The 21,791-nt window shown below is 38.4% G+C and overlaps 1 protein-coding gene across 1 annotated transcript in view; it reads right to left on the bottom strand.

Annotated features, from left to right (window-relative positions):
* Pkhd1 (PKHD1 ciliary IPT domain containing fibrocystin/polyductin) overlaps positions 1–21,791 on the bottom strand; it is a 426,978-nt gene that overhangs the window by 371,493 nt on the left and 33,694 nt on the right. Inside the window, exons 19-28 of the mRNA XM_026400889.2 lie at positions 21,497–21,627; positions 20,347–20,522; positions 17,383–17,521; positions 14,388–14,512; positions 11,949–12,133; positions 10,921–11,043; positions 10,235–10,340; positions 9,496–9,771; positions 2,937–3,067; positions 731–866 (exon numbers count right to left, since the gene is read on the bottom strand). Of these exons, the coding sequence (XP_026256674.2) occupies positions 731–866; positions 2,937–3,067; positions 9,496–9,771; positions 10,235–10,340; positions 10,921–11,043; positions 11,949–12,133; positions 14,388–14,512; positions 17,383–17,521; positions 20,347–20,522; positions 21,497–21,627 (1,528 nt within the window). The remainder of the gene's footprint in view (positions 1–730; positions 867–2,936; positions 3,068–9,495; positions 9,772–10,234; positions 10,341–10,920; positions 11,044–11,948; positions 12,134–14,387; positions 14,513–17,382; positions 17,522–20,346; positions 20,523–21,496; positions 21,628–21,791) is intronic.

The raw sequence follows: 21,791 nt of genomic DNA, 5'->3' as shown, positions 1-21,791 counted from the left end.
TTTTTATAATAAACCCTTAGACATGGCTGCCATAAACTATCTGTTATCTGGCATTCAGTAAACCAGAAAGGGATCTTACCTGCTGCTTTTCTGAATTTATATTGTTATGTCATGACAAGATATTATTATAATTCCAACCTGTCATGTCATTTGAATTATCAAAGGTTAAAATATTTCATGCAGTTAGTACTTAAAAAATCCATTCTTTACATACATAGTGTCTCAAAGAACAAGAATTCTTAGTTAATCTAGACACCTTATTCTCAAATTGTGTTAAATTATTACCTCCATAGGACTTATTGCCAAAAATGACTATGGTTCAAATCTCAGCTTTGTTCCTTACTAAAGGAATAAACAAGTCACTTATTCTCTCAGACTAGAGAATAAATAAGTGGTAAAAATTAATAAAAATTAGTGGTAAGGATTAAATAAAGTTCTAATACATGTTTATGCTATTATCAGCACATACTAAGTACTCAATAAATATTTATTGAATTAATGCCTTCAAATTCTCACAAAATTTTCAGAATAGAAATATTGTCAATTTTAAAGAAAAAATATGTAAAAAGATTAATTCAATGACAGTTAACATGAAGAAAATAGTTTTCTGGCTTTCAGAAAAAAAAGGAGCTTTGATCTAAAATACAACAACATTTATAAACCATTGCTTTTCTTTTTTATAAGTAGGCACTCTAAAAATATAAATATCTTATAATGTCATGTATTTTACCTGCTATGTTGCTTTGATTTCTGCTCAGAGACACAATCATTGGATTTAAAGAGGAGACATATGTAAATGCTCTGGGAAGAACTGCAGAATGATCCCCTCTGATAACAGTCACATTCACACTGTATTCATCTTTCCCCTGAAAAATAGGTTTTTAAAATCCAATCTCAGTTCGATTTGAGAAAAAAAGAAATCCATATGGATTTCTATTTTTAAAGGTTCTATTTTAAAGGTTAATAAAGTTGTCAATAAGAGGTATATTTGTGACTTTTAACTCTCTCTCTCTCTCTCTCTCTCTCTCTCTCTCTCTCCTCTCTCAAAGCAAAAGAGAGATTAGGCAATTTCTGTGCAGAAGATATGCAGAAGGATCTACTCTCAAAGGTAAATAAGAATGATTGTCAACTAACACATCAAATGTGTTAGCAATTTCAAATAAATATTTATACCTAGCTAAACTATCAATCAAGCATCCAAGTGCTTTCAGACACTATTTATTACTCATTCTTTCTGAATTTTCTTTTGTAACATATTTTTTTTAATTTATGATCTCACAGATAAATATAAACAAAAAAAGAAAAAAGAAGAAGAAGAAGAGATATAAACTCAAAGAAACAGTAAACCTAACCAGAAAAGTAATCAACCAAAGTACTGGAGTGAACTCTATAGAATAACCTAGAAAATAACCAACCTAGATTGACACAGGAAAACAAGAAAGCTTCAAAGAAAATAAGTAACTGGTATGATGAGATTTTTTTAAAAAGAGAGTATATTTCTATGGTAAGGAAAAAAAACAGGAACTCTAGGAAAAAAACATCAAAATACCAAAAAAAATTCTATGGTTCTGTCAGTATCATTTAAAATAATTATAATGTATACATGCTATATTGAATAAGCAAATTAAGTTGCTAGAATTCAAAATAATTTATTGTTTCAAAAATGAGGACTAGAAGAAGGAAGAAAAGCAGGTAGGAGAACATTATGGCTTATTTTCCTTTGAGCCTTTGTATATATGACTTTGATCAAACTCAGAAGTTTGTTTTTTAATGTGTATCCACTCTTATAAAGGAAATCCAAATAGTACAAATTCTACTCATTCAAATGGTAAATATATATTAAAAAATATATTAATGAGATAATTCCCAGGGTTGTCCAAAATGCCCCAAATCAGATGTTTACACAGTGATGGTGGGAATATAAACTGAAAAGGAATTTTAAGCAACTGAATACTAGATACCAAAAGCTTTAGAATTTATATTACTTTATGGGGGGGGCAGGGAAGTGTGCTAAAAAATTATAGTTTTTTAAGATGATCAAAATTTCACTATTTATAATAGAGAAAAATCTAGAAATTTTCTACATGCCCAACAATAGGAAAGAGTTAAACAAATTAAAATACAGTGTACTGGAATTTGCATGTAGTTTACATATAAAAGCCAACTTTTCATAATATTCAAGGAACTGGATAAGATAAAATTTCAGAACCAGGGATAAAAGGATATTCTTAATCCTACTTCCTACAGATCTTTGTTCAGTAGACAGACACCTTTGGGGATCCTGGGTGTGCTAGGTGTGTTGACCCCCACCATCAACCCTAAATAGAAATCCAACTGCAGCTGTGAGTGACTCACCGACTGTACCAGGAAAGACCCCCAACTCCCTTAATGGGTCATGACAGAGCACTACCAAAATGAAAACCAGATCTCAGGGACTTGCTTTCAATGGAAAAGAAAGAGGCAGGAGTCTACTAGAAAGATACTTCATAGGAATCAGACATTCTACAAGACCGAGTTCCAGGATTCACATCCATGCAAAAAAACAAAATTGCTGGTGAACACTAAGTTCTTTGTCATTTGCTTAAGAAAGAGGAGACGTTATAGGATGTTTAAATTTTGCAAACTACTACCATAATGTGCACCCCATAAAAATATATTTATTCTGTGGCACTAATATTCTCTGAACATGTAGAATAGAACTGTCTGGATTCTCTTATTATTAAAAGAATTAACAGTTGTTAAATAGAAACACTATCGGTGGGATCAATTTTCCCCCTTCATAGCAAAATAGACAATATAAATAACATAAGCAAACTCTTATGATGAGAAGTTATTTTTAGTTAACTTAATTGTAAGCAGTTTTAACTGAAAACCTTCTGTAAATAATGGTTGTTCACCCAAATAAAGGGAAATGCCCAAAAGAAGATTCCACTTACCCTGGGTGGAACTTTGCACTGAATTCTTTGAGAATTACTTGTGGTGATGTTGATGTCACAGGACTTAGATCCAAATAACACCAGGCTAACACCTTCCAAACTAGAGCCTCGGATGGTGGCCCAGAGCCCTCCTGTAACAAAACCAAAGCATTTTCATATGGGATCCACAGGCATATAGGCAGACAAAAATTAATTATCAGAAGAGAAAGAAAGTGAAATTAAATTATGAAATTCTTTAGTCAAAATACAAGGCCATGCTCAAACTACAGAAAAAGACTGAGTTGAAATATACAAATTACAATACACACAGAAGTATTGGCCAGAGGGCAGAAAGTAGTAGCAATGAATCCTGAAGATCTTCAAGAATAAAACATAAGGATGCACTATTGCTACAAGTCAGAGAAGTACACAGTCTCTGAAAAGTCTTTCTGTCCTAGATTCGAAAATATCATCAAAATACCATTCCTGCCAATCCTGTAAAACTTATTGTTTTCCTGAGAAACCAAGTATAAGAGAGCATCATGGTCAAGAGAGCAGTAGGCTCAGAGTCAAGATCACAGAATATTCTGCCACTTAAAGCAGGTCATTTGTAGTATTGTCCCTCAGCTCATTGGCTCTCACTTTCTTCATTTTTAAATGATGGCATTAGCTCTACTGATTTTGATTTAATACCACATGTACTAGGTTCTAGTCATCATGATGGTATAGAAATGACTGGTGCTATCACCCACTGCCATCAGGAGTTCTCTGCCAGCCACTGAAAAGCAGCCACAGACACTCCCCCCTCCTCACGGCAGAGGTTGGTAAGAAGAGAGATGATGCCAGTCCTACTGATATCGTGGGAAAGGGTCTTATTTGGAGAAGTAGCCCTTGGTCCAGCTGATGAATAGAAAACCCACTTATTATGCAGAATGGAAATGATTCAGTTCTGACTTCTACCTAGAAGGTGATTCAAGAGAGTATTGAAGGCCACCAAATAGACATGTGTACTCATTGAGAGTGAGGAGGAGGGCAGGGGCCAGAAGCATGTCAGAGAGAGAAAGGGAACTCACACAACCTGAAGAAAACCCTTGGCAACAAGGTGACTGGGTGGAATAATATCCTGAGGTTAAATATGTAGCTTGTCCTGAAGAATCAGAGCAAGACCACAATACACTTTTAAATGAGAATAAAATAGAAGGAAATGGCAATCTACAAGAGCAACATAAAAGAGACAATATGTGGAAATAAACTTGATGAGAAAAACAAAAGATGATGAAAAATATAAAGAAACTTTATAATGCTACTGAAAAAAAAATTTAATGGGTAGATTAAAACTTAGGTAAGAAAATTAAAATAAATTAATAGAGAGTGAATATACAATCTCTCTAAACAAAAGCACCAATGCAATTCCAGTAAAAGTTCTTTTAGAATTTTCACTTAAATTAGAAAATCTACTTCAGAATGTCAATGAAAAATAAAAATAGGTTGAGAGCAAATTTCAAAAGTAAGAATAAAGATATCTTCTTCTAGGCATTAAAATATCTTGAAAAAATATATAATCAAAAGCTAATAACAGAGCATGCTTAGACAGCTCCATGGAATGGAATAAAATAGGAGTCCAGGAAGAATAAAATAGGAGTCCAGATAAATATGTGGCTATAGGATACGAAAAATATGACATTTCACATAAGTGTGAAACACACGGACTATTTATTCAGTAAATTTTTAAAAATGGTTAACACTGAAAAAATTAAATCTGAATTTGTACCTCCCTCACATCCTTCACAAAAATATATTCCAAATTCATCAAATATTCAAACACATAAGAGAAAGCACCAAAAAACCTAGGAGGAAATAGAATTTTAATTTTCACATAACTTCAGAGATTGAACGCTCATCTTAAGTATTTCATAAACTCCTACGCCATAAAAAGAAGATCTAACTTATTACATTAAAATTAGAGCTATTTAGTCAGGTACATTGGTACATTCCTGTAATCCCAGCTACTCAGGAGGCTTAGGCAGGAAGTTCACAAAATAAAGCCCATCCTGAGCAATATAGCAAGATTCTGTCTCAAAATAATTTTTTTTTAATGTTTAAATTGACTGAGACTTTAGCTCAAGGGTAGAACGCTTATATGTGTGAGTCCTAGGTTCAATCCTCAGTACCACAAAATATATTTAGAGATGTGTGTGTGTGTGTATATATATATATACACACACATTTTACATATTTTATTTGTCTCTTATTTTCTATTTTTTGCAATTCATAAATGTGATATATATATAATAAAAATAAAATAAAATCACTAAGAAAGAACAATAATTCAAGTAGAAAATATGAGCTAAGGAAATGGACAGTTCATTACAAAAGAAGATATAGTGCCTCTTAAACACACTAATAATTATTCAATTTCTGCTGCTTTTTTTCCTAAAAATTTGATAAAAACCAAAAAGACTGGAAACATATATCATGCTGTATAAAAAGAGTAACTCAAGTGTAAGAGCTAATAGTCTAAGATCTAACCTAATGTAAGAGCTGAATTATAAAAAGAAAACACAGGCATAAACCTTTGTAACACTGGATTAGGCAATGATATCATAGATATAGTGCCAAAAACAAAACCAACAACAATAAATATGAAATGGATTTCACCAAAATTAAAAACTTTTTTGGGCTGGGGATGTGGCTCAATAGTTGAGCACTTGCTGCATGAATAAGATCCTGGGTTCAATCCAGCACCACAAAAAGAAGAAAAAAGAAACAAACACTTTGTGCCTCAAATAACACTGTTTAAAAAGTTTAAAAAAAAAAAAAAACTCCACGTGATAGAAGGAAATATTTTTAAATCATACACCTGATAAAAGTTAGTATCTAGAATATATATATATATATATTTTTTTAAAAAACCTATAACTCAACAATAAAATAAAAAAAAACAACTTTTAGTATTGGCAAAGGATTTGAGCTATCATTTCTCTAACAAAGTTACACAGTGGCCCATCAGTACTTGAAAAGATGCTAAATCAGTAGGAAATGCAAACATCAGTAGAAAAATGCAGATCAAACCACAATGAACTGCCACTTTACACCCATTAAGATGGCTACTATAAAAAGTAAACAGAAGCAAAAACAGAAAATGACAAGTGTTGGTGATCTGTAGCCTAGTGGGAATGGGAATTCATGCAGACATTTTGCAAAGAGTTGGGTAGGTCCTCAAGAAATGAAACAAAGTCACCATATGGCAATCTCATCCACAAATATATGCCCAAAAGAACTGAAAATATGTATCCCCATAAATCCTTGTCAGAAAAGTATTATTCCTAACAGCCCAAAAGTACTGAAAACCATTGAATTGTACACTTTTAAAATGTGAATTTTGGAATAATATTGGCCAAAACATATTATTATATTGTATGCATTACAAATGTGTAACAACAAATCCCACCATTATGTGCAACTGTAATGCACCCATAAAAATGTGATAAACCAAAAAAAAAAAAGGAGAATTTTGTTGTGTGGGAATTATGTCTTAATTTTTCAAGTTCAAAGAAAGAACACTTAAAGTAAAAAACTAGAGCAAATCTACTTGTATATGGCCTGAGTGAAAGCCAACATTACCTCTTTTCTTGGATAATAGTAATAGCTTTCAGGCTCATCTTTGCCTTCCTGTAGTATTGTCTTATACAGCAACCTAAGTTAGATCATGTCACTTAGAATCCTCCATTGGCTCTTATCTTATGCAGAATAAGAGCTAACCTCCTGTCATAGTCCCATAGGGCATATGATCTGCTCCTGGTCATCTACCCCACTTTCCTCACTCCATCTAGTCCAGACTCAGCAACCTCCTTGTCCTTGAAACAAGCCAAGCTCATTCTAACTCAAGGCACCTTTGAGGTTTCTTTTGCTTCAAGTTCTCTCCCCCAAGATTTCCTCGGGACTCATTCCTGCACTGCATCCCTGTCTCCACTCTCCGGAGTTATCCACGCCATTCCTCCCATGCCAATGACCATGGTAGCACACAAACCCCTCCATCACTCTTCATCCCATTTCCTTCTTGATTTTTCTCCTATATATTTACTACCATCTCCCAGAAAGAGGGATTTTTGCTTTTATTTGCTATATCCCTGGCATTAATACTGCCTGGCATATTAGAGCTAAGTCGATTTTTGTCATCCTGATCATTGTGGAAGGCAGTCATTGGGGAGGTGACACTTTCCATTCTTCATTGAGAGCTGAGATCCCTCACAAGGACACTTGCATAAGCAGAAGGCCAATCTACCTAGCACTACAGGGGACCAAGGGAGTATGTAAGGCACAGTCAAGATTGTGCTCAAAAAGCTTTTTGAGGGCACTTCAGCATATGGGGAAGTGGTGATTCTGAATATTATGGATGACATGATATATATTCATTACATACTCAGGTCTTCTTTTGTTCTTTTCTCATAGTCCTCCATGTGGGGTTCTTTAAAGCGCCTCTAGCACTGTTCTCAAACTGTATTATTCACAGAGATTGTCTGAGGAGCCTTTAAAAATACACTTCAGTTCGGGAGGTCTGGGACAGGCCTGAGGCTCCATGCTTCTAACAAGCTCCCAGATGATCCCAATACTGCTGGTCCAGGACCACCCTTTCAGTACCAATTGGTACTGAAATACAGTACATACCGTACTGCCTTTACAGTACAGGACTCTGTACTGGGTGGCACAGTTAGTGTTGTGTGCGTGACGAACATAAGCTAATGCTTCGTAGGTTGGCAGGGAAAGTTTAAACACAGGACCCAGGATGCAGCCTCTCTCTCTTCCTCCATTACCTGTAATCTTAATAAAAGTAAATTTGCACCCAACTGGTATTCATCCCTTCTCAGAGTTTTCCACCTTTTGATGCATGACCCACCCCCCACCCCAGACCTTTAAATCCCTTCACTTATATATCATTGGTACAACGTCCCTGGTACAGTGACCAACTGATTTCCTGGGACCGATATTTTAACACTCAAAGTTCTTCATCCTAGTTTAAAAACTCAAAATCTTGCATCCTGAGAATCTACTCCATCCCAGGAAAACTGGGACATTTAGCCACCCTCCTGATGCCAGGCATTCTGTGTACGGAACTGAGCCACCCATTGCACATATGGTGTCTACAAACTAGTGGGGAGAGATGAAGAGAGTTGGCGTGACTTGAACTGCAAAATTAACTTTGTAATAAAATCACAATCCCTTATAAATCTAGTGGGAAGACCTATATAACCTAAACTCAAGCTAGCAATTATTGGGTTGATATGGAATATGATCTTTCACTCTGAGTACCACATGTCATCTGGGTCCTTCCTAAAACCACTAAGAAATAAGAGCTTTCTCTGTTTTATGTGCAGAGAAGAAGTGGGGTGGCCCTTGTGATTTACTCTTCTATGCCAAGTAGTGTCAGAAACAAACTGTTCCTTTGAACAATGAGTTCGTGGCCAAAATACACTGCTTTAAAATGTATTCTAAGCTACAAGCCTCTGGTCACCAGAACAAACAATAAGAAAAATCCAAAGCATTAAGGAAAGGAGTTTTATGCGCCAAAATTTTTACATCAGCAAACATAAGCATGAGTATTCCTGAGATTCTTACAATCCAACTGGGTTGTTTTTAACTGGTAGTGTCCCCTAGAAAGTAGCAAGTCGTGGGGAAATCTCTCACGGAACTAAGACCCAGTTCATGGGGCAGATATTAACAAGACTCACTGCCCTCTGGATCCTCACTACTCAAACAGGAGTTTGCCTTGTACACTAGCCAAGTGTATATCAGTTAACACACATTTGTGAAATATCAGCAATGCACAAAGTTCCTAGTGGACAAGTTCTATACTTCACATTTATTGAATGATTTTACTGTTAAAGGGGCTTTCCCAACTGTTAACTCATTTCCTCTGACACAAGGCTAGCTAGCCTATAAGTGAAGCATCATTAGTGGTTGTACTGGTAAGGCCATGACAGTATGGCACATAAAGGCAGCAAGGAGACTTCATGTCGGAGAGCTCTGGTTTGCTCACTGGCTCTTCCTCTTTCCCTGTGAAGCTTTGGCCAAAACACTTTCCTCTTAGAACCAGCATTGTCTCATCTGAAGAATGTGGACAATCATTCTATTTCGGGGTGGGGGGCAGGTATAGCCTTTAAGATGTGTGACTACTCAAAAGAAGTACCTGATAAATGATATTGTTGCTGTCATCATCATTATTAGGAAACTAAATCCCTTGGTAGTAACTTCAGTTTCTAAGCTCACACATCTGACTTGAGATAGTGCAAAATCCCAGGAATGATCTGGTTCCTAATCCAACATTGTTCCCACTAGGCCAATGGACTCAGTGACTGGGTGACTTAACTCATTATGCTTGACACCAAAGCCAACCTACACTATGTTACAAAGGAGTTCACTTAAGGGCTTAAGGGTCTGTTGCTAATTAGCAGAAATGTATAGGAACATAAAGCTGTAAATTACGGTGTATATAGAATTTACTACACTGTAGGATTACATTTAGCATTCTGACTAGAAAGCTAGCTTCAGAGAGTCAGATGCATTGCAAGGCCCAGATTACCAATCTCTGCAGCTCTGGAAGGCTCCACAGCATCAAGCCTGGGTCTCACGTACAGGAAGAGGCCTTCTCCACTGGCATTGACGGCAAGACCAGAGGGTCTCACCAACACTGAGATTGGATGTACTCCGACTGGCAGCAGGTCTGATTGACACACTACATTCGTTTGGTTTGAGAAAATAACTTTGCAACTCATTTTGTTCACCGTAACCTGTAAAGACTGGGAATCATCAGAGAAACCAGTTCCAGTAATATAAACCAGTGGATTGATGTCACCATCTGAAAAGAGGAAAGAAATTTAAAAATTAAAAAAAAATCATCTCTCAGTGACATCACTCTCTCACATCAAATTTTTATTCTCCTTCATTTTTCCCTCCTAAAATTCAGAGAGTCAAATGCTGACTCAACCATGACAACTGCATTTTTCACTGTAGCACACAGACTCCATCTTAAATTTTCTCAAACTAGTAATGAGAGGCCACTACTTAATTAAAAAATCAAAATGAATATTTCAAAATAAGAGACAAAAAAAACCATTTAAGTTATCAAAAAAATTGCTTCCTTCTCAAATAATAAACATATTCCCTAGATGGACCTCAAGATGGACCTTCTGCTTCATAATTCACCCTCTACTTACTGAACTAATGCACCTTCTATCCCTCAGTACCAGCTACATGGCCTCTAAATAAAATCACTGAGTCTAAGATTCATGACTGTCTCAGTGCCAAGTCACAAATCATACCAAGGGAATACCACACAGAATGGACGCTGGGAGTTGACTCTTGGAGGTATTGGAAAGAACAGGAACCTGGGCAATGAGCTGGTATGTCATTCACTCGTACAACCACCTGAAACAAAGTAAAAGAAGTTAAAACAACGTGGACAGTTCATACACACGAGAATAGCCATAAAGTACTTACGAAGATTTCCCAAATTAAAATATGCTAATGATTCACTTATTCCCATTTCTTTCTTCTATTTTCCCAGTAATAAGCCTAAAACCTAAAATTGTAATGAATGGCACAAAACACGTTAAGTGTTCTTAAATTTATGGTAGAAAGACTTAAATTCATGTTTACAGTTAAATATGCTATTTTTTTTAAAGATGGAGGTCTCACTATGATTTCCAAGCTGGTCACAAACTCAACAGATCCTTGTGCTTCAGCTTCCTGAGTAGGTGGGACTTTGGGTACTTACCACCACCCACAGCTGAATATGCTAAATCTTTAGTAAATTTCTTCTGCATACAAAAGTAAATGTCATAAATGCAAGCTGCATAGACTGCTAATCAATCTATTTTCACCTGGGTACTACTCACTCATGTAAAAAACCCTTCCTTTGAGACTAAATGCCAAAGAAATAGACATTTTCCTTCCACCTTCACTTCATGAACTGCTGCCTGCACCTCAGGGACCCATCTACTCTCACCTGAGTGTGCTGGTTGGCAGTGGCCAGCATGTCTCCAAACACAGGTCCAAGAAAAACTCCACCATCAAAAACCACGCGAGAGGTTACCGCAGGATTCATCCCAGTCAGACTTTGATCACACACCTGAGACAGTTAAATTTCTGATAAGTTCTGCCATAGAATAGAAATGTATTCTTGATTAAAACGAATGATAAGAGGTTCTTCACATTCTGTTTGAGATATTCAGATAGCTAGAGAATAAAGTTGAATTGACAAAGAATTAAAATCTAGAAACCTTCAGTAGTAATAGCTAATGAAAGCCCAGTAGATTAGAAAAATACTTATTTAAAAATGAGACATTCAAAAAGAGACATAACCAGCCAATCTTCTACATCTTGTGATATTTTCCTTCTATATTTTTCTCTATTTTCTGTGTTTGCAATCCAAAATACTAAAATGAAATGTAAGAAAACAGTGCTTTGAGATAAGAGCACTGTTTCCATCTCCTCTCCATGGTTTTGTTTGAAAACCAGATGACCCTTAATACCATATAACTGGAATAAAATTTCATCATGGGCTTTATTTTATAATAACCAAATGCTAGATGTTCATTAGATTATTTTTTAATCCTAAATATGCAAGAGCATCTGGTTTTGTCATTATCCAAAGACAGCAAATCCTTCTCTAAACTTCCTTCTGTTCTGCCATCTGCCTCCATGAAAATCTAAGTCAATCACATCTGCTTAAATTATCCAATAACAGATGTGGAATTATTGAACGACGGACACTGACCAACAACTTCTCTATTACAGAGAGTTAGGAAAGAGACATTGAGTCTAAATTGTTCAAGAGGAACACAAAGTGCAAAATATTTGTTGAAAGCTTCCAGAAAGAAAGCATAGGATCCCTTGCTTGAATATTCCAAGAAAATAATAATCCATGAGAGTTTTAATTCATATAATTCTGATTCTCTTGTTTTTGTTTTTTGTTTTTTACAAAATTTCCCTAAGGCACCAAATTCACAGCACCCAACGTGATATCATACATACTCTGATAAAATTGGGCAAATCCCCAATCTGGGTGGACCACGAAAGGGTCCATACATGTTCATAGCAAGAGTTTAGATCCTCCTTCACAATGAAATCACTGACATTGAGGTATCTGGAGGTGAAGTTATCAGCATTTTCCTGTAAGAGTTTTTGAAGGTGCCTTGCAGAAATGTGCACAGGGACATCTGTAAGGGAAGGTTTGGGCATAGAAAACACAAGTCTGGTTAATTCATCTTGCAGGGTCTCATCATCAAGGATGCCTACTAAATTTGCATGAGACCTTCCAATTCAAAATATAGCTTCAAGAGAACTTTCAGCCCTAGCTGAAACATTTTTCCCAGTGCAAACTCAAGTAGATGCCCACTTTTTATGTTGTAATATCTTCCATCAGAATCATATCAAATAGCAGGCAGAGAACACAGTTTATCAGACAAAACAGTCTCGACTGTCAAGTAGAAACATAAGCTCCAGACATCTATAGAAAGGCTGAAAGTCTAATTAAACATTGGGTTTTCCCTGGAAAATTTTAGCTGGCCCTGTGAACAGAGAAAAGTTGGCCACTTTTCACAGGGAGTGGGGGGAGGCATACGGCAGCTGACACCCATAAAAACTTAGCCAACCAGCTGAGGAATGTTGGCATTTAACTTCAGTTTCTCTATTAGAATTTCCTTTAAGCCCAACCACCTGCTTCCCCATTCCACATCCCCACAGAGAAATAACAAAGCTCTGTGTTTGAACCCTGCTTCATGCTTTACCAAAAGTTTCCATTTCATTAGCTGCTTCCAGCAGCCCTGTGAGGTGGATCGCTTGGGTACTGATGCCTACTTCAGAGATGAAGAAAATGAAAACTAACCATATTCACAAGCTTGCCAACCTGATGAGAGAGGTTTAGATTAAAACACAGGGTGCCTTGTACTGACGCAAGAGCCTTCCTCTTGAATTCCACACTGCCCTGAAGGGTTAATAAAATGCCACTTTCCTTCTGTTCCTTCAGTGGGCAAAAGTATCTCATCATTGGAAAAAAAAAATCATTTTTCTACATTGAAACATAATTTCAGGCCCATCACCATTTCAAAATGCCAGGTGAAATCTGACTTCCCCTGGTTGTTTTGCAGGCAGCGATGTGAGGAACATCAGCAACAGAACAGGACGGTAGAAAGGACTCTCTCGAATAATCTCTCTTATTTGTGAAAAAATAAAGGTCGGTAAGGGATGTCACGGCAGTGGAACACCGCAGGCACTTGTTCATGCATCAGATAATGACCAAGGGGCCCTCAACTGTTCCTAAGTTGCCGGATTTTAGTAAAAACACTCTCCTGTTCCTCCCACTCAAGAAGATCCTTTGCAAGCTGAGTGTCTCTGCTCCGGCAGGAGATTTTTGAGCCATGGACCAAATTTTATCCAGTCTCTCTTGATTTTTTTTCCTGAGCCTCCCTTTTGGTTCTTCATACTTCTATCAAATAAGTAACATACTGTTATCGCTTTTAATTCTTATCCGTTGTGAAACATGAGTATTCTTAAAGATTTAAAAGCACTATCCTAATTGCATCTGCAATTTCTTTCCACATTTGTTATGACCATTAAAATACTCAAGAACCCATGGTGTCACCATTAGGTTAACTGTAAAGGACACTGCTATCAAGGAACTTGGCCTAGGAGGCTCTAGAGAGAAGAGGACTGATCTGAGACTCAAATACACAGGTTCTCATCCAGACCCTGTCATCAACTACTTATCTGTATGATCTTTGGGTGTGCCTCAGTGTAGCTGGCTGAAGAGTGGCCCCCAACAGATATGCCAATGCTCTAACATCCTGAACATATTAATGTTCCCTTACAAGGGGAAGGAATGAATATTATCATGTGGCAAAAGACTTGGTTAAATAAAGGTCTTGAGAGGAGTTTATCCTGGATTATCCAAGGAGGCTCCAAATGTAATTCTATGTATTCTTATAAGAGAGAGCAGGGGAAGTTTTGAGACCAGAGAGGAAGAGGCAGTGGCAGCAAGACCACAAAGTTAGAGTAATATATCCCCAGCTCAGGAACGCCAATGTCCACCAAGAACTAGAAGAGTCAGGAAACGGGTCCTCGCCTAGAACCTGCTGTGGAGAGTGTGGGCCTGCAATAACTTGATCTTGAGCTTCTGGATTCCAAAACTAGAAGAGAAGAAATTTCTGTAGTGTTAAGTCCCTAAGTTTGTAATAACTTATTGTGACAGTTCCAGGAAGCAAATCCACTCAATTTCCATATCTACAAAATTTAAAAGTTGGGGTTGTATAAACAGAAAGTCCCTTTCCACATCTTTAATTTTAAGAAGGCCATTTTCAGACATGAGACAAAACAGCTTTGAGACTATCAGACTATCTGAGGATTCACAGGACGTGTTTGTCTGAGAGGAGAGATAGAAATGGGAGGTCTTGCACCCCCAAACTGCCCCTTTACCAGGAATCTCTGTGTTAGGAAGTTGGATGCGAAAATGTCCTCCCAAAGGTGGACTTGTCCTCTGTAGTCTCTGTGCTGTCACATGGACGGGTCCAGATCCTTCTGTTTCTTCAGTGGGCACAGAGCTGCAGCATGTCAGAAGCAAAGCATTAACCATGTAGCCTTCAGGATATGCCAATTCACATAGAACACTGCTGCATCTCAAAGACCAGTTCATCACCCATGGTCCCAGCCAAAGGAGCCCAAGCTCCCATATGTTGAGCATCCCTCTTCCACCACAGCAAGAAAAGTGCAATATAAACATTAGAATTCTTAAGAGCATTCCACCCTTCACCCAACACTAATTCTAGGAGCAGAGAACAGCGAATGACTTCAGTCACCACAAAGTTGAAAGAGAACTTGGTTTTCTCTAGTCTCATGTACATATTCAAACAAAAAGCCAGTGTGCTCTGGTCCACAGGTGCTACCTCACCTAGTATCCCCAGCTGAAGCATGGTCAGTCACTCCAGCTAGCCCAGTTCTTACATAACTCCTATCTACAGACTACGCACCCAATCCTGATTTTATTTTTATTTTATTTTGGGGGATACTGGGGATTGAATTCAGGGACACTCAACTACTGAGCCACATCCACAGCCCTATTTTGTATTTTATTTAGAGACAAGGTCTCACTGAGTTGCTTAGTACCTCACTTTTGCTGAGGCTGGCTTTGAACTCGAGATCCTCTTGCTGAGCCCCTGCGATTACAGGTGTGCACCACCATGGCTAATCCAATCCTGCTTTTTAATATGACAGATTGGTTCAATAATTGTGACACATCATGAAATGGAACACTATTTAGCTAGTGCTTTGGTCTGAAAATATGTGTCCCCACAAGTCACATGTTGAAATCCTAATACCCAAGGTGATGCTATTGGGAAGTGGAAACTTTATGGAAGTGATTAGGTCATAGGGTGCAGCCCTCATGCATGGGAATAGTGATCTTACAGAATAGGCCCAGAGAGATGTTCCTTTCTTCCACCAAGAGAGAACATGATGAGGTGTTATCTATGAACCGGGAAGAAAACCCTCACCAGACACTGAACCTGTGGGAGCACCAATCACGGATTTCCCTGCCTCCAGAACTGTGAGAAATAAATCCTTGTTCTATATAAGATAGCCAATCTATGTTATTTTGTTCCAGAGGCCAAATAGACCAATTCACTCATTGCTGAGGGCTGGGGTTGTAGCTCAGTGGTAGAGCGCTCCCCTAGCATGCACGAGGCAATGGGTTCGATCCTCAGCGCCACATAAATGTAAGATAAAGATACTGTGTCAACCTAAAACTAAAAAATAAATATTAAAAAAGAGAAAGAAATCATTGCCAATGGGTTTAAAGATTCAACCTGTAATATTAGCTGAAAAGGGTGAGTAATACATAGAGTATGTAATGTATGATCCCAATTTGACGTTTAAAAAGTCAATATATACATGGATATATGTATGCAAACACTGCTGTGGGGAAAAAAAGCAGAATATAGGCCCAATGTGTTGACAGAATTTATTTCTTCTTGGTGAGAATATGAATAAATTTTATCTTCTATGTGTTTTTCTGTATTTTCCAAAATTTCAATAAGAGATATATACAATTTCTGTCAATAGTATTATTTAAGTACCACATATTGATATGCATATTAGCCAACATAGAGAAATGACAGAGTAGCACTGCCTGGGTGGGGAATGTATCCTGGAGAACCTAGTCTGAAAGTTGTTCTGTCTTGCTTAGGCCAGAAGCTTCCAGAGGAGCCAAGGGATTTGAGGGACACTCAGAAAAGCAGGTTGTGAGGACCACTCTTAGCATGAAACTACTCAGTGATGTAAATTAGCCACTATTGCTTCAGAGTTAATAACTTTGGCATTTAGAGACAACCAATATGGAAGCTTCCTCTCCATCACCAAAGCTCTCTCACCTCTTCATTCTGGTGGTGGATTTAACACATTTCCTGCTCAGAGGACCATGGAACAAACAATATATCAAGGAAAATAAAGCACAGACTCAAGCTTTCTTTCCCTCCCTTTCATATACCATCCAGCAGGTTGTAGGTATGATAACTCGTTTTTTGAAACAAAAGAAAGAGATTCGAAGCAGGCATACATGAACACACATATGTACATATCTATGTATGAAACGCACATATGAAAGTCAGAGCATCTGAATTCTTTCATTGTAGACACAGGGTTTAAGAGAAAAGTTAAAAGAATGAATTAAAGTATGCATGTGTTCCACAGACTTCTGGGAGCCTTACCATTAGTTGCTGCTTTATAAACCAATTTCTAGAAATAGTTGACTACTAAGAAGCCAGACTTATAGCGTTCTAGTGCCATCTGGTGGTGAGTTTTCAGAAATGCCTGTTTTTGTTCCTTAAGACTATTTCTTTTAATTTCAAAGGATCTCAACAAGATCAATATATAGGGAATGGAATGGGAGAGTAAACAGAAAACAATGTGAATGTAAATCTCGAAACAGCACAAAAATTCAACTATTTTAAAACAAATTTAATATAAAATAGTTCTCAAAGTGTGGTCCCCAGAACAGCAGAATCAGCATCACCAGGAAACTCATTAAAAAGTGCAAACTCCGGCTGGGGATGTGGCTCAAGCAGTAAGGAGCTCGCCTGGCATGCGCGGGGTGCTGGGTTTGATCCTCAGCACCACATAAAAATAAAATAAAGATGTTGTGTCCACAGAAAAGTGAAAAATAAATATTAAAAAAAAATTTTAAAAAATGCAAACTCTCAGGCCTTGTCCCAAACTTACTTCATTAGAGGCTTTGAAAGTGAGGCCCAGCAATCTGTTTTAGCAAGACCTCTTGGTGAGTCTGATGCTAGATGCTCAAGATGAAAACATTCCTTTAAGCAGTAAAACAGGTCCTTGTCCAGACAAAAGTCCCATTTCTGCATCCCCACAGCCAACCAGCAATCCTGAGGAGGGACAGGGGTACAAAGCCACTCCTTACCATGCAGTGATAAGTGGGAGCTCCAGGCCACACCCTGCCAGCCAGAAGGCTACACTGTAGACTGGAGGGGATCCCACCACAGAGATGGATTCCACCAGGTTCCCACCTGGACGAGCTGTTCCGGAATCAACTGGAGAAACTAGAGACCAATGATCCTGTTATTATCAAGTAATTCAAGGAGACAGAGCAATGTATGAAGAATCCCACATAGAGGTGTTATGTCACTCAGCTCACAGTGCACCCTTAAAGCACAGGTTCCTACCCACCTGCTGACACAGAAAGCAAAGGAACAGGTGGCAGAAGGACCCACCATTCAGTTTACTATCAGAAGGAAATGCAAGATCATGGCTTCAGTGGATGATTGATTCCAAAGCAAAGTCCCATAAGCTCCGAGTCAGCCAAAGGTCACTGACTGTGCTCTTGGAGGCAGACCCATACAGGTCCTCTATCAGAGTGTTAATTCCCAGGGTGCTGAAAGAGCACACTTTCCCCACTTATGTTGGGTCCCCAGTAAGCCAACTGACATGAACTCCCTATGATGCAGTTTTCCCATTTGTAAAGTGGGGATCCTGACATGCATGACCGATAACAATCTCATGGCAGGGAGTTTAGTGAGACCAGCACCATATATTTTTAATATCTTTTTACCCTCCTATTAGGCACTGGGAAAAAAGACAACTTCAAAGACAGTAGAATGAATCTGACATAATTTCCCCATGTACATATGTGAAAACATCACAGTGAATCCCACCATCATGTACACCCCTAAGAATGGATCCTAACTAGAATAAAATATATTCCATGCCTGAATAATTATATCAAAATGGTTTCTGTTATCATGGATAACTAAAAGAAACCAATAATTAAAAAAAAACAATTTAGACTATAAAGAGTTCAAGGGTAACATCTTTGGTTTATCCATCTCTGTGTGCTCAATGTTTATAACAACACTGTACATGGAGTAGGTGTTCAGTACATGATTATTAGCTCAACTGGGCCTCTGAAGGGTCTGCTCAAGTGTCAGTGATACCTAGATTCTGATCTCTCTCACATCCCAGCTGTGTGCTCTGCAAGAAGAGAAAGGAGAAAGTGAAGGGCTAAGAGATACCCCATTGGCCTTGGTTTCCTCATGCATAGGATGGAGATCATAGGACCATCTTACGGGCTTCTGAGAACTAAATGAAAAATAAATGGAAACTGACACTAGATTAAAATAATTTTTATAGAGGACATTAGATAGGTGAATATAATTAAATATTAAATTTAATTATATGTTATAAAATAAATAACATATAATTAACTTTGAAACCTGAGCCCAATTGAGTAGTGTTTATGTTGCCATTAATTAATCCTTAGAACAAAATCATTGCCAGTAGAGTAACTTGACAAAGTTGGAAGAAAACCATTTCACCCAAGCCAACCTCAGGCTTCTTTCTTGTTCCCACTCTCTCCATTACTTCTTCCCTCCTCACCAGCATTTGCTGGCAGAAAAGATGGCAGTAGCAAGAAAGGTTCTGGACCCTTGGCTTCCAGGGTTTGGAGGGCCAGGATGCCATTTAAAGGAGAAAGTGAAATGGCACAAGAGTTTTCCAACCAGTGGGTTCAAGTGTTTGAAATACTGATCCCCTCAGCCCTCTGGAAATCCAGACTGCACTTGGGGACACCAAAGTCCCCCAGCCAGTTATCTTAGGCACCAACAAATCCAAGAGGTGCCTAAGATAACTGGCTGGGGGACTTTGGTCCTTGCATGCCTTTGGAATACTGTCATTTTCTAAGTGTGCCAGAATAAGAATGGTTTGAAATATATGCAATGGCCCAATCTGACCCAGCAGCTCAAAAAAAAAAAAAAAAAAAAACACTTAACTCACTTAAACAGATAGGAAATGAAATTTTGATGAGTATTAGAGATGATGTAATTTCAGGGCTGACAAAGAGTCTTCTTGTCACCTATCCTCAATCTCCCTATACTCAGATCTGCAATTTTTAGACAAAAAAAAAAAAAAACTAAAAAGTTAGGCACTTTGTAAATCAAAGTTCAAGTGACTATATCATCTTTTTCTCCTTGGAGAGAGAGAAGCTATTAAGAAAAAAAAAAAAACAGGAAAGCTGAGCCCCAAAGTCATAAAATATTTAACAGAAAAAGAAAAGGAACAAAACTGAGAAATGGGGAGGCCCTAAGAGCAAACTGCACCATTCGGTTTTGGCTATGGTGCACATTAAACATGGCCAGATTCACTGGGCCCCTGGTAACACTTTGTCTCTACCACAAGAAGGACAACCCAGCTAGGGGAGAACACTGTGCCCAAAACAGGCCAAAGGAAACTTTGTGGAAGAAGGGACCAGGTCTGAGCTCTGAAGAGTGAGTGGGAGGAGTGTGGATGGACCTAAAGAAGGACAGGGACATTCTCTCAGGAACATATGGCTCCTCACTCTCCCTGTCTTCCTTCAAGTTCATAAATCATACCTCAAGCCTATATAGGAGACCAAATATCATTGCAATACTTCTAGCACTCTGTATGACAGATACATTGAACTGAGAGGTGGAGAAATCCTGCTGGCCTAATAACAATAATAATAATTGCTTACATTTGTAAAGCACACTATGGTCAGAACCTGTAATGAGTGGTTTATATTAAACTTTGGTTGAGCTTCACAGAAATTCAGTGAGGGTATGCCCATTTTACAGATGAGGAAACCAAAGCTTCCCAGCCAAAAAGTGATAGAGTAAGAACACAAGCACCAGAAATAAGAGTCAATAAATGAGATAAATAAGGAGAAAAAGGACCAGTGAGAGAGAGGTAGAACCAAGGTCACCTAGCTCCAATCATTCTGCTTTCAGAACCACAGCAGATAAAGTAGAGAATTAGCCATTACTCTATTAAAAGAACAACAACCTCTAGAGGGAAAGTGCGAGGTAGTCATTTGACAGGCAGGTTCATGGAGGACTGCACATTTGATCATCACCTGTTATGTTTGTGTCTGTGATAATAATTTCATCCACATAGAGCTGACCAGTCTCTTGGGGCAAAGGAAGGAGGACAATCTGATGAATTGACACAGGGACATTTGACAGAGGCAGCTGGAGGTCCCCGAAGCGATGCATGCATGTGTCCCAGAGGTCAGTGCATGTGAACTCCCAGCTGCAGACAGCACAGTGGGGAAAAGGCCTCTGAGTAACATCCACAGTCCTGTCCAAGGACTTTGCAGCCAAAGACTCCACAATCCCTGTGCCAAAGCAGCTTGTGTGCCTTGGGTACAAACATCCACCTGGCATAGGCTCAGCTCAGTTTTGGCTGTAACACTAGGCAGTCACTCTGTAAGTCAATCATTCACTCGTGACACTCGGCATCAGCAGCATTTTTAAATTACAATTTAATTGGACATCTTAAGAAGATTATATGTTTAGCTCTAACCACAGGGAAGATTGGTGCTGGACATTACTGACTCATTTAGGCTTAAAGTTGCTGAAAATACCCAGAAGAAACATGTGCAAAGAGCCCTGAATCAAGGATCAGGATGCCTTCATTTTTCCAAAGGCACTAACTGAATGCATTTTGGTGAATCAAAAGTTCTCAGTTTTCCTCATCTATTATGTCAACGGATGGTCTCTAAATTCTCTCCCAAATAGGGGTTCTACAATTCTATTCCTTTAAGGAACTATCTATCTCTCTCTCTCTCTCTCTCTCTCTCTCTCTCTCTCTCTCTCTGACCCTAGTGATTGAACCCAGGGGTGCTTAACCACTGAGCCTCATCCCCACCCCATTTTTATATTTTATTCAGAGACAGGGTCTCGCTGAGTTGCTTAGGGCCTTGATAAGTTGCTGAGGCTGTCTTCGAACTCGCAATACTCCTGCCTCAGTCTCCCAAGTCGCTGGAATTACAGGCATGCACCACAGTGCCCAGCACTATTCTATTCTTAATAGCTGACTGCTTTTAAGTCGAACTGGTTGTCAAATTAAACAAACAAACAAAACAAAAAAAAAAAACAAGTTCAAAGCCCCATGTTAGTAACTGAGTCCCAAATATAAGACTCTCAGTATCTCAAGTGGGCCACTGTCCCCCCAGTTCCCCCAGCTGGAAAAATCCCCTCCTCCCCTTCCCACCAAATCCCTACCTCTCAGGGCTGGTCCCAGGCAGACTCCAGTCACAGGTGCTGTTCTTCTTTTTGATGGTTTGAAAGCCAATTGTGAAAGACACAGTCATCTTTAGGATCTTATTCATATAGCCTTTGTATGCGATACACAGCTACAGACACAAAATATGTTCTTCAGTTCCACTGGTGCAAGAAGCAGCCATTTAAACAATGTATAATGAGGGGGGCTACATGTCTAGAACCCTGCCACATGCCATGAGAGAGCCCAGTCCCTACCTTCCTGCAGCTTACTGGTCCAGCTGAGACACGAATAATT

This window comes from Urocitellus parryii, chromosome 8 (genome assembly GCF_045843805.1).
Source record: "Urocitellus parryii isolate mUroPar1 chromosome 8, mUroPar1.hap1, whole genome shotgun sequence".
In the NCBI taxonomy this organism is placed as follows: domain Eukaryota; kingdom Metazoa; phylum Chordata; class Mammalia; order Rodentia; family Sciuridae; genus Urocitellus; species Urocitellus parryii.
The sequence above is the reverse complement of the archived record's forward strand: the minus strand, read 5'-3'. Positions and strand labels throughout refer to the sequence as shown.